The sequence below is a fragment of the Terrapene carolina genome, unplaced genomic scaffold (genome assembly GCF_002925995.2).
Source record: "Terrapene carolina triunguis isolate 2854851 unplaced genomic scaffold, T_m_triunguis-2.0 Scaffold66, whole genome shotgun sequence".
Taxonomy (NCBI): Eukaryota; Metazoa; Chordata; order Testudines; family Emydidae; genus Terrapene; species Terrapene triunguis.
The window spans coordinates 74,561,537-74,575,035 of NW_020664417.1; the positions used below are offsets into that span (position 1 = coordinate 74,561,537).

General features: G+C 41.1%; 1 protein-coding gene across 5 annotated transcripts in view; it reads left to right on the forward strand.

Annotated features, from left to right (window-relative positions):
* The first annotated feature begins 4,350 nt into the window (after window positions 1-4,350).
* Window positions 4,351-13,499, forward strand: part of LDB2 (LIM domain binding 2) — a 284,373-nt gene continuing 275,224 nt past the window's right edge. For 4 of the 5 annotated variants that reach the window (XM_026648020.1, XM_026648022.1, XM_026648025.1 and 1 more), the window contains exon 1: window positions 4,351-4,890. In XM_026648020.1, coding sequence (XP_026503805.1) covers window positions 4,759-4,890 — 132 coding nt within the window. In that variant the 5' untranslated portion in view covers window positions 4,351-4,758. The remainder of the gene's footprint in view (window positions 4,891-13,499) is intronic. The other variant, XM_026648024.1, reaches the window with a different exon arrangement.

The window sequence follows — 13,499 nt, forward strand, 5'->3', positions numbered from 1 at the left end:
AAGAAATCTCAATTCTAGACACTTTGAAAGTAGACGGGGCTCTGCCCTCTGGCCTGGGGACGGACACACACACACACACACCCCGTACTGTGCGTTCGCTCTCTTTCAATCACATACATTCATGTGCAGATGTTCATCTTCAGGATTGGGGAAACTGGCTGCTTTCTTTCTCATGTCTGCCTATGCCCTCTTTCTGTTGCAGAAAACCCATTTTCCAGATTAAGGAGTGTCTTAGTTTTCTGAAGTCTCAGTTCAGAGGTTAGTTCAGACCAGGGAGCTTCTCTCACTAACTGCTTTTTCTGAGGCTCGGTCTACACTACAGGAGGGGGTCGACCTAAGATACGCAACTTCAGCTACGTGAATAGCGTAGCTGAAGTGGCGTATTTTAGGTCGACTTACCTGGCTGTGAGGACGGCGGCAAGTCGACCGCTGCCGCGCCGCCGTCGACTCCGCTACCGCCTCTTGCTGCGGTGGATTTCCGCAGTCGACGGTAGAGCCATCAGGGATCGATTTTATCGCGTCTTCACTAGACGCGGTAAGTTGATCCCCGATAGACCGATTGCTACCCGCCAGATCGGCGGGTAGTGAAGACGTGTCCTGAGTTATTACTTAGTTTGTAATTGGTCCAGGAGGAAGTGCTAGCTGAACGCCCCCTAACTGTCAGTCATTCGCAGATCTGCAGAACTTTTAAAGAGACAAGATCCCAGCAGATACCTCTCAAATTGACTGCAGTCCCAGTAACTCTATTTTTTCTTCATTTTGTGTTTTAATTTACTGGTTTAAGCATGATGTTAGTCAGGATGAGAACATGCAAGTGGAAAAGCAATGAGAGGTTGTAGTGGCAGACAACCAGCCTGGGATTTAATTGCTGCAGTTGGATTATGGGGTTTTGTAATCTATCAATAAATCAGTGGGTGGTATTAAAAATTACACATTTCTGCCCATCATTAGAGCTCTATGCATAAGCTCTCTCCCTATTAAGGTTCTCAGTAAAGCAAAACATTATACTTATTCATCTTCCATATTTTTTTGCAGAAACAAGCAAAATTTAAAACGATCATTTTGCTGCAAAATGCAGTTTTGTGAAATGGTGAATTTTGGACTGGGCAGAAATTCCTGAAAATTGATAAATTTTGCCCCATGTGTGAAGTTCAACCTTTTAACCATGAAACGTAGTGCACACTGTCAGTGGAGCTGGCAATTTTTTTTTTTTTTTGCTCTGGATTTAATTTGCAAATAAAGTGCAGTTCTATTTAGGAGAAACATCCGAAGGGCAGGTTATAAACCCTCCAGCTCAGAATGTGGTGAAGATCCTATGTGTTGGTCAATTTGATATGAAAATTGTGGGGAAACATGACAGACTTTCAATTAGTTGACGTTTTTGATTACATGGGGTTTGTTAAACAGGTTTTCCTACAGAAGGGAAAAATCAGTTGTGTATGTAAATGGTTGAAGAGCTAAAACTGTTATTTTTTCTGGACATCTGTGTCACCATGGTTTTAGGCTCTGGGTTAGGTTGTTGGGATTTGCTACAATACAATATGGATCGCTAGAGAAGTACAGTAGAACCTCAAAGTTACAAACACCAGAGTTACGGACTTACCGGTCAACCGGACACCCTGTGGAACCAGAAGTAATCAATCAGGCAGCAGCGGAGACAACAAAACAAAACCAAAAAATCAACCCGCAAGTATTGTACTGCCTCAGAACTTTAGCCCTGGGGCTTAGGGCTTCAGTGGGGGAGGAGGGGGGTTGGGGCTGCAGCCACAGGGTGTGTGTGTGGGGTGGGCGGGTCAGGGCTCTGGGCAGGGGGATGAGGGCTTGGGGCTTCTGACCCTTGGGAGCACTGGGGCTCAGGGCTTTAGACCGGGGGAGCACTGGGGCTCGAGGCTTCAGCCCCACGACTCTGTTCCTGGCTTCAGCCCCGTGGGGGGTGCTGGGGTTTGGAGCTTTAGCTACGAGGGGAGCGCCAGTTTCAGCCCCAGCGCTCCTCCCATTGCTAAAGCCTCGAACTCTGGTGTGCTCTCCCCCCCACCCACTGAAACTGGGAGTGGAGCGGTGGGGAGCCCTGAGCTCTGGCACCCCTGCAGGGCAGAAGCCAAAAACAGAGCTGGGGAGCTGAAGTCCTGAGCCCTAGCACTTCCCCCAGGTCTAAAGCCCTGAGCCCCACTACCTGGAGCCCTGCCTGTCCTCCCCTCTTTCCCCCCCCCTCCCCATGGCTGCAGCCCCAACCACCCAGTGTCTGAAGTCCGTAATGTCTTATTCAGAGTTATGGAACTTTTCAGAGATACGAACAACCTCCATTCCCGAGGTGTTCCTAACTCTGAGGTTCTACTGTAGTTAAAAACCCTGTATCATGGCTGCATCCACTTTATACCTTTACTACACTTACTTAAGCTTGTCTACATGGTGTGCTACTCTGCACTAAAGGGATGTACATTCTAGTACACACTAACCTGTTGCATGCTAACTGGTCCATGTGGACCCTGCTGGTGTGCACTGAAAATTCCCTAGTGCGCATTAATGTAGTACTGTTTGAAATGGGACTATATCAGTGTGCACTAGGGAAGTTTTCGTGTGCGCCAGCAGCATGCACATGGGCCAGTTAGCGCACAACATGCTAGTGCGCACTAGAATTTACACCCTTTTAGTGCAGATTAATACACTGTGTAGGTAAGTCCTTAGTTGTGTACCGGTTGAATGTTATATGGTAATGTCACTGTCATTGTAGCACAATTGAATCAGACTTTGTTTGTATAACATCAGTGTGGTCCTTGCCAGTTGATTAGCATTTTCTGGAAATTATATCACAGATACAATATAGATATGTAGTGAATATTAAAAGAGGGAGTAAAATACCCATTGTCTCCATATATTGTCTGCCAGTCCTTACGCATAGTGACAGAAAGTTTGTGGGAAGTCCACAAACCAACTCAATAGGCAACATGTTATAGAATCTCAAAAAATGTATGGAAAATTTTCTGCTAAACATTATTACTGATACATCCAAGATGATTCCTATTTCACCCCTCCTTGACAGATAATAATCTGAAACTTTTATAATTAATCCTGAAACTGAGGTTCACTGACAAAAGTTCGCAAAGTATAGTCCATGTCAAAGTTCTGGTGAACCTAGGACCAGTTGATAGCATTGGGTGAAGCTAAAATATTTCCCGCAGTTATAAACAGGAAACCAGCCAAAATGTGACTGCTTGTGCCTCAGTTTCCCCATCCGTGAAATGGGGAATAATACTACTTACCTGTCTTTGCAAAGCACTGAGCGATGTATGCATGAAAAGCAGTATGAAAATGCTCATATTGTCATTAACTTGTTCATATTAGCTAAATCCATCCCTGGTGTAACGCCACTGACTTGAATGAAATTACACCAGAGATTAATTCAGCCCTGTTTATTATAATTTTTACAATTTTTTTGTGCTGTAAATCTGCATGGTGCTTTACAGAAATATAAAAAGACACAGTCCTTGCCTTAACAAGCTTTTTACAGGGGTATTAAAAACTTCCCTCCCAAAAACTTTTAATCTCCCATGTAGTAGATTAACCCATTTCAGTTTTCTATATATTAAACGCTTTTTAATCCACACACTACAGGTTCCAGAACTTTCATATGAATTTAATAGTCAGATTTCACCCTTCACTTTTAAGAGGTGATTTCCCCCCCCCCCCATGGGCAGTTTTGGATTTCTTCCAATTATAATATACTGCAATTGGTCAAAGATTTATGTACTTAAACAGTCTTGGAAAATATCTGGATCTATTATTTTAAAATGATCTATTAGATTATCTATAATAATTTATTGCTTAACAGATTTTTTCAGCAGTTATTTTATATAGCCCCCTCTCACCTCTCCCCCCCCCCCCCAGTTCTTTGCTTTTTGTATCTTTCTGAGAGGTTTATGTTATTAGCATTTGAGTGTTCTCTGTTGCGTGAAGTGTATTACTGAGATTATTTCTCTGTGCAAATTCTCTCTCCACAATATTTTTTAGCCTCTGATGAAACAGTGAGCCAAACCCCCTTACAATCCTTTAACTGTTGGTTTGAAGTGTAAAAACAAAAAACGTGCAGAAGAGTAATAGGCTGTTGAAACCACTGTAGATAAACACAAACACTTGGAACTGCCAGATCTCTAGTCTCCTAGAAGTGACTCACCGGGCTCCAAATGCATGTTGTTGTTGTGGCCTTTGTTTATGTATTTTGTAGTCATCAAATTTCTGATATTATACAAGAGTGGTCTTCTGAGAGGGTGATTGGCTCAGGCAGCAGTTAAACCACCTATATGCTAACAAGCCTTTGCTACCAGGTTCCTAAGGGGTCCTGGCTGGGAAAAATTAAAACCAAACCTTAGACCTCTGTCAGACTGAGAAGAAAATTATATTTTTGAACTAGTCTACAGTGTGGACAGGAAATGACCCCTTCACAAACTGCTTCTTTAAAAACAAGCAGTGGTGCCTGAAGCTATCCAGTCTCTCTCTGGAGCTTGTGCTCTCTCTCTCTCTCGCTCTCCCCCCCTTCTCTCTCTCTGTCTCCTGCTATAGAAGGGCTTCAACAGCAGTTTCCAGCCAGTGTGTTCTCTCTCTCTCTCTGTGTGTGCGTCTGTCTGTGTGTATGTGTGTGTGTGTGTGTCTCTGTGTGTGCCTGCCTGCTGCTACTTTGTACTGTGAAGAACACACAGCCCATGTGCTCTGTATGGATGTTGATGATACTCTGTGTAGCTTGATTCTCTGCAAGCAGGCAAGATGTCCAGCACACCACATGACCCTTTCTATTCTTCTCCTTTTGGCCCATTTTATAGGAGACACTCACCATACATGGTGCAACCAGAGTACCGAATCTATGAAATGAACAAGAGGCTGCAGTCTCGTACAGAGGTAAGTCCCTCTGCCTTGTTTTACTGTGCATGGACTGTGATAGGTTTCAGGCTGAATTCCGTCTGAAGCGTCCCATTAGACAGCACAATATATACAGGAATGAACACCCTAATTGATTTAGTAATTTAATTGGGTAATCCTCATTATATTTTCATGCAAAGCAACTCTTTGAGTAGATACCAGTTTAGGCTGAAATCTTGAAATTACAGTACAGCACTTCAGGTTTGATGCCATTCTGAGGAAAATTTCTTTTCCTTAGTGTGTTTGCTCAGGATCTGTCCTGTTGGCATTTACAGCTATAATATTGCAAAGTATTCCTTGATCAATTGCACTAAACTAATGCTTCTCCTTTGCAGAGGAGTGAACCATGACCTGTATTTGTTTTTCAAAGTCTTAACATTAAATATGAAAGATAGCAGCAAACAGAAGCAGAGTTTTAAAAAACTTATTCCAGAGCTGCCCTTAAAGAACACATGTGCGTAACAAACAGATACTGAAATAGGTGCATGGTTAGAAAATAGTTGCCTTTAGCAAGACAAACGATCAGTTCATGACTTTATCATGTACTTGTCAGAATACCTAGAAACGTACTGTTTGTAATGCTTTGTGTAGTCTGCTACTGCTTTGTACATCTTGAATTGTACATGGAGATCAGCTTCCTTAAATAATATGCTAAATGAAAAGAAGTAGTAGAAATACTTTTAATACTTTTTGATTTAAAAATCCTGGGCTGCCACTTGCAATTTAAATATTTAATGAAGCAAGACTTTTGGTCTATTGGAGTGAAAAGTGTGTGGACTGGATCAGGCTGCATTTCTGCCCATGTGTCTGTGCAGCACACATGCTTCCTGCTGCAGTTTTTCCAAAGTAGTTTACTGTGGATGCACTGAAAACACTTTAAGAAGTATAAATCTTGTAGCATGAATAGCCTTCTGTCGAGTGCAAGTGTCTGGTGAATTTGTGTCGAGCCCCAGTGAAGGATATTGGTGGATTTTAAGATGAATTTATTTGTTGTACTATAATTCTTTAAGGGAACACGAGGTTATCATAAAATAAAACACACATGCCTGAATTGTCAGCTAACCCATAGAGAATTCATGACGTTTAATGTATATGATACAGCTAACAAGATGTGACCTGCTTTCTGATTGGTTAACTGCTAGAGGGTGACTGATTTCCTAACGTTGCTATTTTCTAAACATATTATTGGTCTGTATACGTTAAATATAGTTGATAGTAGCTGAAAATTTAAAGAAGCTCATTGCTTCCATAGTCACGTTAAGTATTCTCAGTTTTGCCTCAGGTCGTTAGCTGCTGGCAGTGACTGATACTTGGGTGTGGAAGGTGTTGTATTTTGTTTGTTCTTTGCAGCTCTGTGACTTACATTCCTATACAAATTAATGTAACAATTGTAGTGTCTTACAAATGAGCAGGAAAGAGAACGTGCTATCAAATGATCACTTTGGGATTATTTTGTAGAAATTATTTTGAAAAGCTGTATATGTGACTGGCAATTCAACCTTTTTGCGTCAATGCTATTTTCAATATTTTAAATATGCCCTTTTTTCTGATTAGACCTAAGTTGCAAATTTTCCACTTCCAAAACTTTTTGGAGGACTTGTAGAAAGACTTTCCCCTTTTGCCTTGCTGACGTGAGCTGAGCCAAACGTAGGCTCTAGTGCGTTTCATTAAAATTTTGCTCCACATACACTCTGAGGAGGAAGGGGTAATTTACCCCTCTTTGCTGTTAGCCTCATAGATTTCAGCGGGCTATAACAGACAGAGTTCAGATAATGAAAAGTGCACCCTTGTGAATTTTTCTTTTCTCAGTGTAAAAATACTTTTGCCTTGTGATTGTTCAATGTTAAAATTCTTCTTTTCTTTTCTTTCTGAGTTCCTGAAGCCTGGACCGTGCTCCTTGTTGAGACAGATATGATTCTCTAACTATCTTCAGCGCCATCACCCATACTTGTGTTAGAGCAGCTTCCTTAATACAAAATTTAGTTCCTTGGACATTTTGACGTTTACGGTGGCTAGATGTGGAAAGATTGTGATGAAGCATTCCCAAATTTGTCTAATTGCAGGTGGAGAGTGGAAGTTTCACACTCATTTTCACATTTATAAGCCCATCTGCGATTTGTAGCTGTGGAGTTCTAGAGTTTTATTAGGACCAGCCTTGGATATCTTACATCCTGATCAGTGGAGCCTTGTAGGTTATGGAAGGAATGTGCTTGGGCTTTGAGGGATATGGGCTCACTAAATAAGCATTTTTCCTCAGGCAGTCCTTGGAATAATGTAGGTGATGGCCTCTGATGGTGGCTGCTTGCATACACTCAACCCCACAAGGTAGGTAACACAAGTAAAGCAGCTTAAGGGGAAAGCCGTTATAAAGAGAATCTCCAAAAGGGAGGAATGGGAGGGAGTGGGGGAGATTTCTGGGACTCCTTTTGGACCTACTTTGGACAAGGCCAATGGAAAGCAAGGATGCCTGAAGGGTGGAACCACACCTCCGAACAAAACCCCACAACCTCACACTTACAGCCTTCGACAAACATTTATCGTGGTTGTCTCGTGATGCACAACAATAACTCTCTTAGTAAATCCTTTAGAGTCCAACTACAGCCTTCCTCTACAGCTGAGGAAGGTCCAAGATAGAGGGTCATGGGACAGTCTGTTATATGCCTCCCCTCCCTCATATGCTGCAGAGTCCAGCTTTGCAGTGACCCCCTGTACATTACTGTGAGTATGTTCAGGTGGGCCAAGAAAGAGTGGGGTGGGGTCAGTGGATCTGCCACTACTTAGGTCAGCCGTTGCTGCATCCCCCTCTCCTTCCCCCTGGGAGACAGGGTCTACTATCTCCTTAGGGATGCAGATGTGTCCAAGAGTGGGATACAGCTGTTCTGAGGCCTTAAGGCAGGCCTTATAAAGCCTTTTGCGTCAAGCCTGATTGGTTTGGCATGGGGTGGGGATAAAGAATAACCTCTAATGAAGCATGTGTAGCTGTAGCTCAACATGCTAAGCAAATGAAGCTAAGCAAAATGCAATTTAGGCACAGCTTCCAGGTTTCTGTTTTTCTTACGTATGTTTTCTTTAGGGATAAGTGGTAGCTATGCGTGAAGAACTGATAACTCTAAACCGTGCTAGGCATAGCACACTCTTCTGCACTTCAAGTCCCGTCCCACTCCCAGTGCTTTCAGTGCTCCTACAATTGGCTTTTAAATCCTGGGTCTGCCCTAAGCAAAGTCAAGCCCAATCACATGATGGTTTTGTGATATAGAGATAATTGTCCGGTGGCTAAAGGTTGTCACTACCAAACTCATTCTTTCTTATGTGATTTTTAACTGTGCTAGAGCCCAGGTTGTTAACCAGCCTTCAGCCATACTTCAGGCTCTTTAAAGGTTGTGAGGAAAAAGTCAAATCACACAGAAGTTTGATACAGTGGTTCTTTTCCTTTAAAAATATAAATTAATACACCAGTTCTTAATTCCACTTGGGGAGTCAAATGTCCTTCCAGCATACATGATTTTAATAAGTAAAAATAAGTTTTTTCTTTAAAATGTTTAAGTAACATTGGCTGACAGAAATAAGGGTAAACTCCATTTAATTTTTATCCCAGTTAACTGAAGTTCTTGGTTTATAAATATGCAGCTATTTTCTTGCTGTGTGTGTGGCCATGGGACTTCTTTCCTGTACATCCATACTCCATTTATCTGAATGTTTTGGATATCTGTATTAGTTTAACATACTTAGAAAATAAATCTGTTGTAGCCATGTAAGAAGTCTCTCGTGTGTAGTGTAAAGTATTGGTAAATTAGCTTAGATTTCTCCCTTCTCCATGGAGCTTCCAACATAAAAGAAACAACCTCTCACCTTCTTTGATGCTGCAATTCCTATTTTATTAGAAGTTTTTATCATTGAAAAATATTATAAAATAAAGAGGTAACACAAATGAAAAAGTTTGAAATATCCACTGATACTACAACATGCTGCAGATAGATCACTTATAGCTGCTGACAGTTTAGAGTTCGGTCAATTTCTTTATCGTCAATATGCAATGAAATATGTCAACTTTTCCCCTTGTTTCTAGGTTCCCTTGTATTTCTGGAAGTTGTTTGTATTCAAATCGTCCAGCAGTGTATATGTTTGTCTCTATCTCAAGTGGTGATATTTTTCATTAACTATTATGTCCCATATGCAACATATTGCTTCTTACCTGGCTCAGAAAACAGTGTTATAGAGGTGACTGGGGAAGTAGTTTAGAATAATGTGATTCTTTCTTTAAAACCAAAACAAAGCAATCAAACCATATTACCTTTTATTAATCTGTACAGGAAATTTCACAGAAGTGAAGATTTCACAGTGAAGAATATCAATAAAAGAAAATAAATAGTGATTTAAAATCAGCTGCTTAAACATACTGGAAACTTATTTACACAGATATTAAGCCAAATATTTAAAGCAAAACAAAACAATCCCCCTACACTCCATACATAAATGGAAGTCTCTCTCTCTCTCTCTCTCTCTCTCTCTCTTTTTTCCCTCCTGGCTTATTTCCTCAGATTACTGTTTTATGAAATCATCTTTTTTTCTCCTTTCTGACACATTTTTGAATATATTAATCATAAAATTCTGTGTTGTGACATCACATTTGTTCACATAGCAACTTGATATCACAAAAAGATCTCTGGTACTATGTATCTAATAAGTCTGAGTTTGTTTCAGATGAGGTTGTGTTTTGTGGTGGGGAGAACCCCAAAATGCTTTGAGACGCTGACTCTTGTTCTTAAGAATTTATGAGAATGTTACCCTCAAATATCCTAATACCCAACAAGGTACTTTAAAAGACCATTCTGAAAGCATGTTTGTCTGAAAGTAAAGGTCACTTTTAAAAGAAGACCCCACAAGCCCCTTTAGACTGACATGGACTTTGAAAATTATTTCAAGGGTTTTTGTACTGATTGTATTTTTTTTTACTGATTTCTTTTTCTCTTTAAAAAAAAAAAACAATTCTGTTAAGGCTGTTTTCAATTAAAATTGCTACAAACTAACAATATTTATGAGGCTAGAAAAAAATCAGTTCACTTCCTTCCCACACTGATTCTTAGCTTACAATCAGTGAGGGCTTGCTGCTTGTTTGTTTTTCTTGAGCTATAATATAGAACATAAACTATATACTTGACAAACACAGAATGTCTTATTTGATTTTGGTGGGGAAAAAAATCAATGTGAATTTTAAGGGAAGCACTCTTCTGTAAACCTCCTCCTTAAATCGCAAAGATCCTTACCAGCTCATTGTTTATAAAGAACATAAAGAATGTTTTGAGCAAAAAAAGCAACACAAATAGTTCAAAACTCAGTCTTCTTCAGATCTTCTTCAGATTGGATGTAGACACAATTTACAGTGCAGATCTTATCTGAAAAGTAAAAGCTCTTTTTATTGTGAGGAGAACTGAGATCATATGTGACGGACCCAATCCTGTGCTCATATTTCAGTGGGAGTTTTGCCTGCAGTAGGACTGCTAGATCAGACCTAAAAAATACCCCATTTGGTTTAGATGCATGCGGTGCATTAGCTTCCATTGTGTGTATCACTAAAAATGTCTAAGGGTGGCCTTCTGAAGAAATTAAAACATATTTACTAGACACTTTACTTTGTAGGGTATATTTTTTGCATGTGTGTCATGCACCAAGCATTCCAACTGTGCTGATTTTTCCCAGCTCAACACCTATGCTGGGTATGTTTGCACAGAGTACTCCTGTTTGCGTGAAGGCTGAGTTCTCCCTTCTTCAGGACAGATTCTAGCCCGCCTGAAGACAGGGAGTGGTGATCTGGGAAGAGGAGGCCTGCCCAAGGAGGGGCAATTGTGAGTCCCCCACTATGCCAAAAGAAGACTTTTGTAAATGGCTCTTGCCATCTCGAAGAAGGGCAGAGCCATAGTGCAGGGCCAGGGCCACCAGGACCCCATGTAGTGGGTGCCTCACCCAGCTTCCCTCTTTTCGAGTCAGTCACCGCTCCGGAGGCCTGATTTATTAACAAAAAGGTAATTACAAAGCACTAGTATATGAAACCCCAGTTTAAGCTTTGTCCTTAGGCTTGACTACTCCTAGGATTTTTTCACTCTAGCTAAGCCTTCACTATGGGTTTGGTTGCTCCTAGGGTTTCTTCCCTCAGAACTTGTCTGCCTTGTGCCAGAGCACTGTTCCCCCCACATGACCACCATTATATTCAGGTTGCTGTCTAATGAGCCAGACCTGGATAAGCCAGCTACAATGTGTGAGTAAAAATCAAGAAAATGTATTTGGCCTATACATAAGGGTGTAACTTTCAGCTCAGGTAGATGACTGCTAGCTTTCATTGAGCTAGCACGCTAAGAATAGAAGTGTAGAATCATAGACTATCAGGGTTGGAAGAGACCTCAGGAGGTCATAGTCCAACCCCCTGCTCAAAGCAGGACCAATCCCCAACTAAATCATCCCAGCCAGGGCTTTATCAAGCCTGACCTTAAAAACCTTTAAGGATGGAGATTCCACCACCTCCCTAGGTAACCCATTCCAGTGCTTCACCACCCTCCTAGTAAAAGTTTTTCCTAATATCCAACCTAAACCTCCCCCACTGCAACTTGAGACCATTACTCCTTGTTCTGTCATCTGGTACCACTGAGAACAGTCTAGATCCATCCTCTTTGGAACCCCCTTTCAGGTAGTTGAAAGCAGTTATCAAATTCCCCCTCATTCTTCTCTTCTGCAGACTAAACAATCCCAGTTCCCTCAGCCTCTCCTCATAAGTCATGTGCTCCAGGCCCCTAATCATTTTTGTTGCCCTCTGCTGGACTCTTTCCAATTTTTCCATATCCTTCGTATAGTATGGGGCCCAAATCTGGACACAGTACTCTAGATGAGGCTTCACCAATGCTGAATAGAGAGGAATGATCACGTCCCTCGATCTGCTGGCAATGCCCCTACTTATACAGCCCAAAATGCTGTTAGCCTTCTTGGCAACAAGGGCACTCTGTTGACTCATATCCATTTTTTCGTTCACTGTAAACCCTAGGTCCTCTTCTGCAGAACTGCTGCCTAGCCATTCAGTCCCTAGTCTGTAGCAGTGCATGGGATTCTTTCTTCCTAAGTGCAGGACTCTGCACTTTTCCTTGTTGAACCTCATCAGATTTCTTTTGGCCCAATCCTCTAATTTGTCTAGGTCCCTCTGTATCCTATCCCTACCCTCCAGCATATCTACCACTCCTCCCAGTTTAGTGTCATCTGCAAACTTGCTGAGGGTGCAGTCCACGCCATCCTCCAGATCATTAATGAAGATATTGAACAAAACCGGCCCCAGGACCGACCCTTGGGACACTCCACGTGTAGCTGCGGTGGAATGGGCATAGGGTCAGGCTTAGCAGTACAATCCTGTCTGGGAGCCTTGGTACGTACTCACGCGAGCTAGGACCTCCCACAGCCTATAACACCGCAGCTACACTTCTACCTTTTGCGTGCTACCTTGATCAAAGATAGAGCGCATATGTCTACCTGAGCTGGAAATGACCCCTCCAGCTCCAGTGTAGTCTTAGCCTTTGCCTAACAGTCTTATATATAAGACTGAAGTAAAAAAGGACTGAGGATCAGGTAGGATTACTAATTCGAATCTGTCTGAACTTTTTTTTAAGGAAAAAAAAATGTAATCTCTTGTTACAGTTTTGAGATCCAACCACACACATATGAGATACAGTATCTGTCCTGATCCCATCAGTTACAGAAATACTAGCTGCAGACTACAGCATCCTTCCCGCTACAAAAGGAACTACATTGGCTAGTAAATTATGACCTTACCCATTGTACCTAGGGGAGAAAGGGAATATGTGTGAATATCGTGTGTATGCAACTGGGTATATTTGGAATTCTTTACTTAGGACAGACCCAAGACTGAAATTCTATTTGTAGGTCCCATTTATTATTTGTTTTTTGAAAAATGCAAGAAGCAGTTGCAATACTTGGAGCTGCAATGCTGCATTACATAAATGATGGATTCCTGTTTGGTTAAAACTTCAGTCTTCACTTAGACATTTTTAGCTTTCAAACACTTGTTTTTCTAACTACATTTCTAATAAAGTTATTTTCTACAGTAATAAAAAAATTCTCTGCCAAAACTCTGGGTTAAGACAGAGTTACAGTTGTAATTTTACTGTATGTATGTTTACCATATTCATTGTACATTATGGGATGCTTGTAACAGGTGTTATGGTTCACACATTAGCATATTTCACCTTTTTATCAGCGAAAGAGCTTCTACTCTTGTTGCTCTTCTTAACAAGAGTTCCTTATAGTCTGATTGCAAATGAACATTTGAAATGTTTACTTAACTATGGTGTATAAAATTCAATATGTGCACATGTGCTTGCGCGCACCCACACACCCATATATATATATATATATATTTATATATATGGAAAAAAGTCTTAAAAAAAAACATAAAAGCAAAAGAGGGCAACCTTTTATCCCCCGCCAAAATTCAGGTTACATCACTTCTTACTTTATTCCTTAAGAAGCTAGGGAACAACACCAAATTTCCACATCCGATTTCTTTGTTGTGATATGGAACCTTTCAGATTATC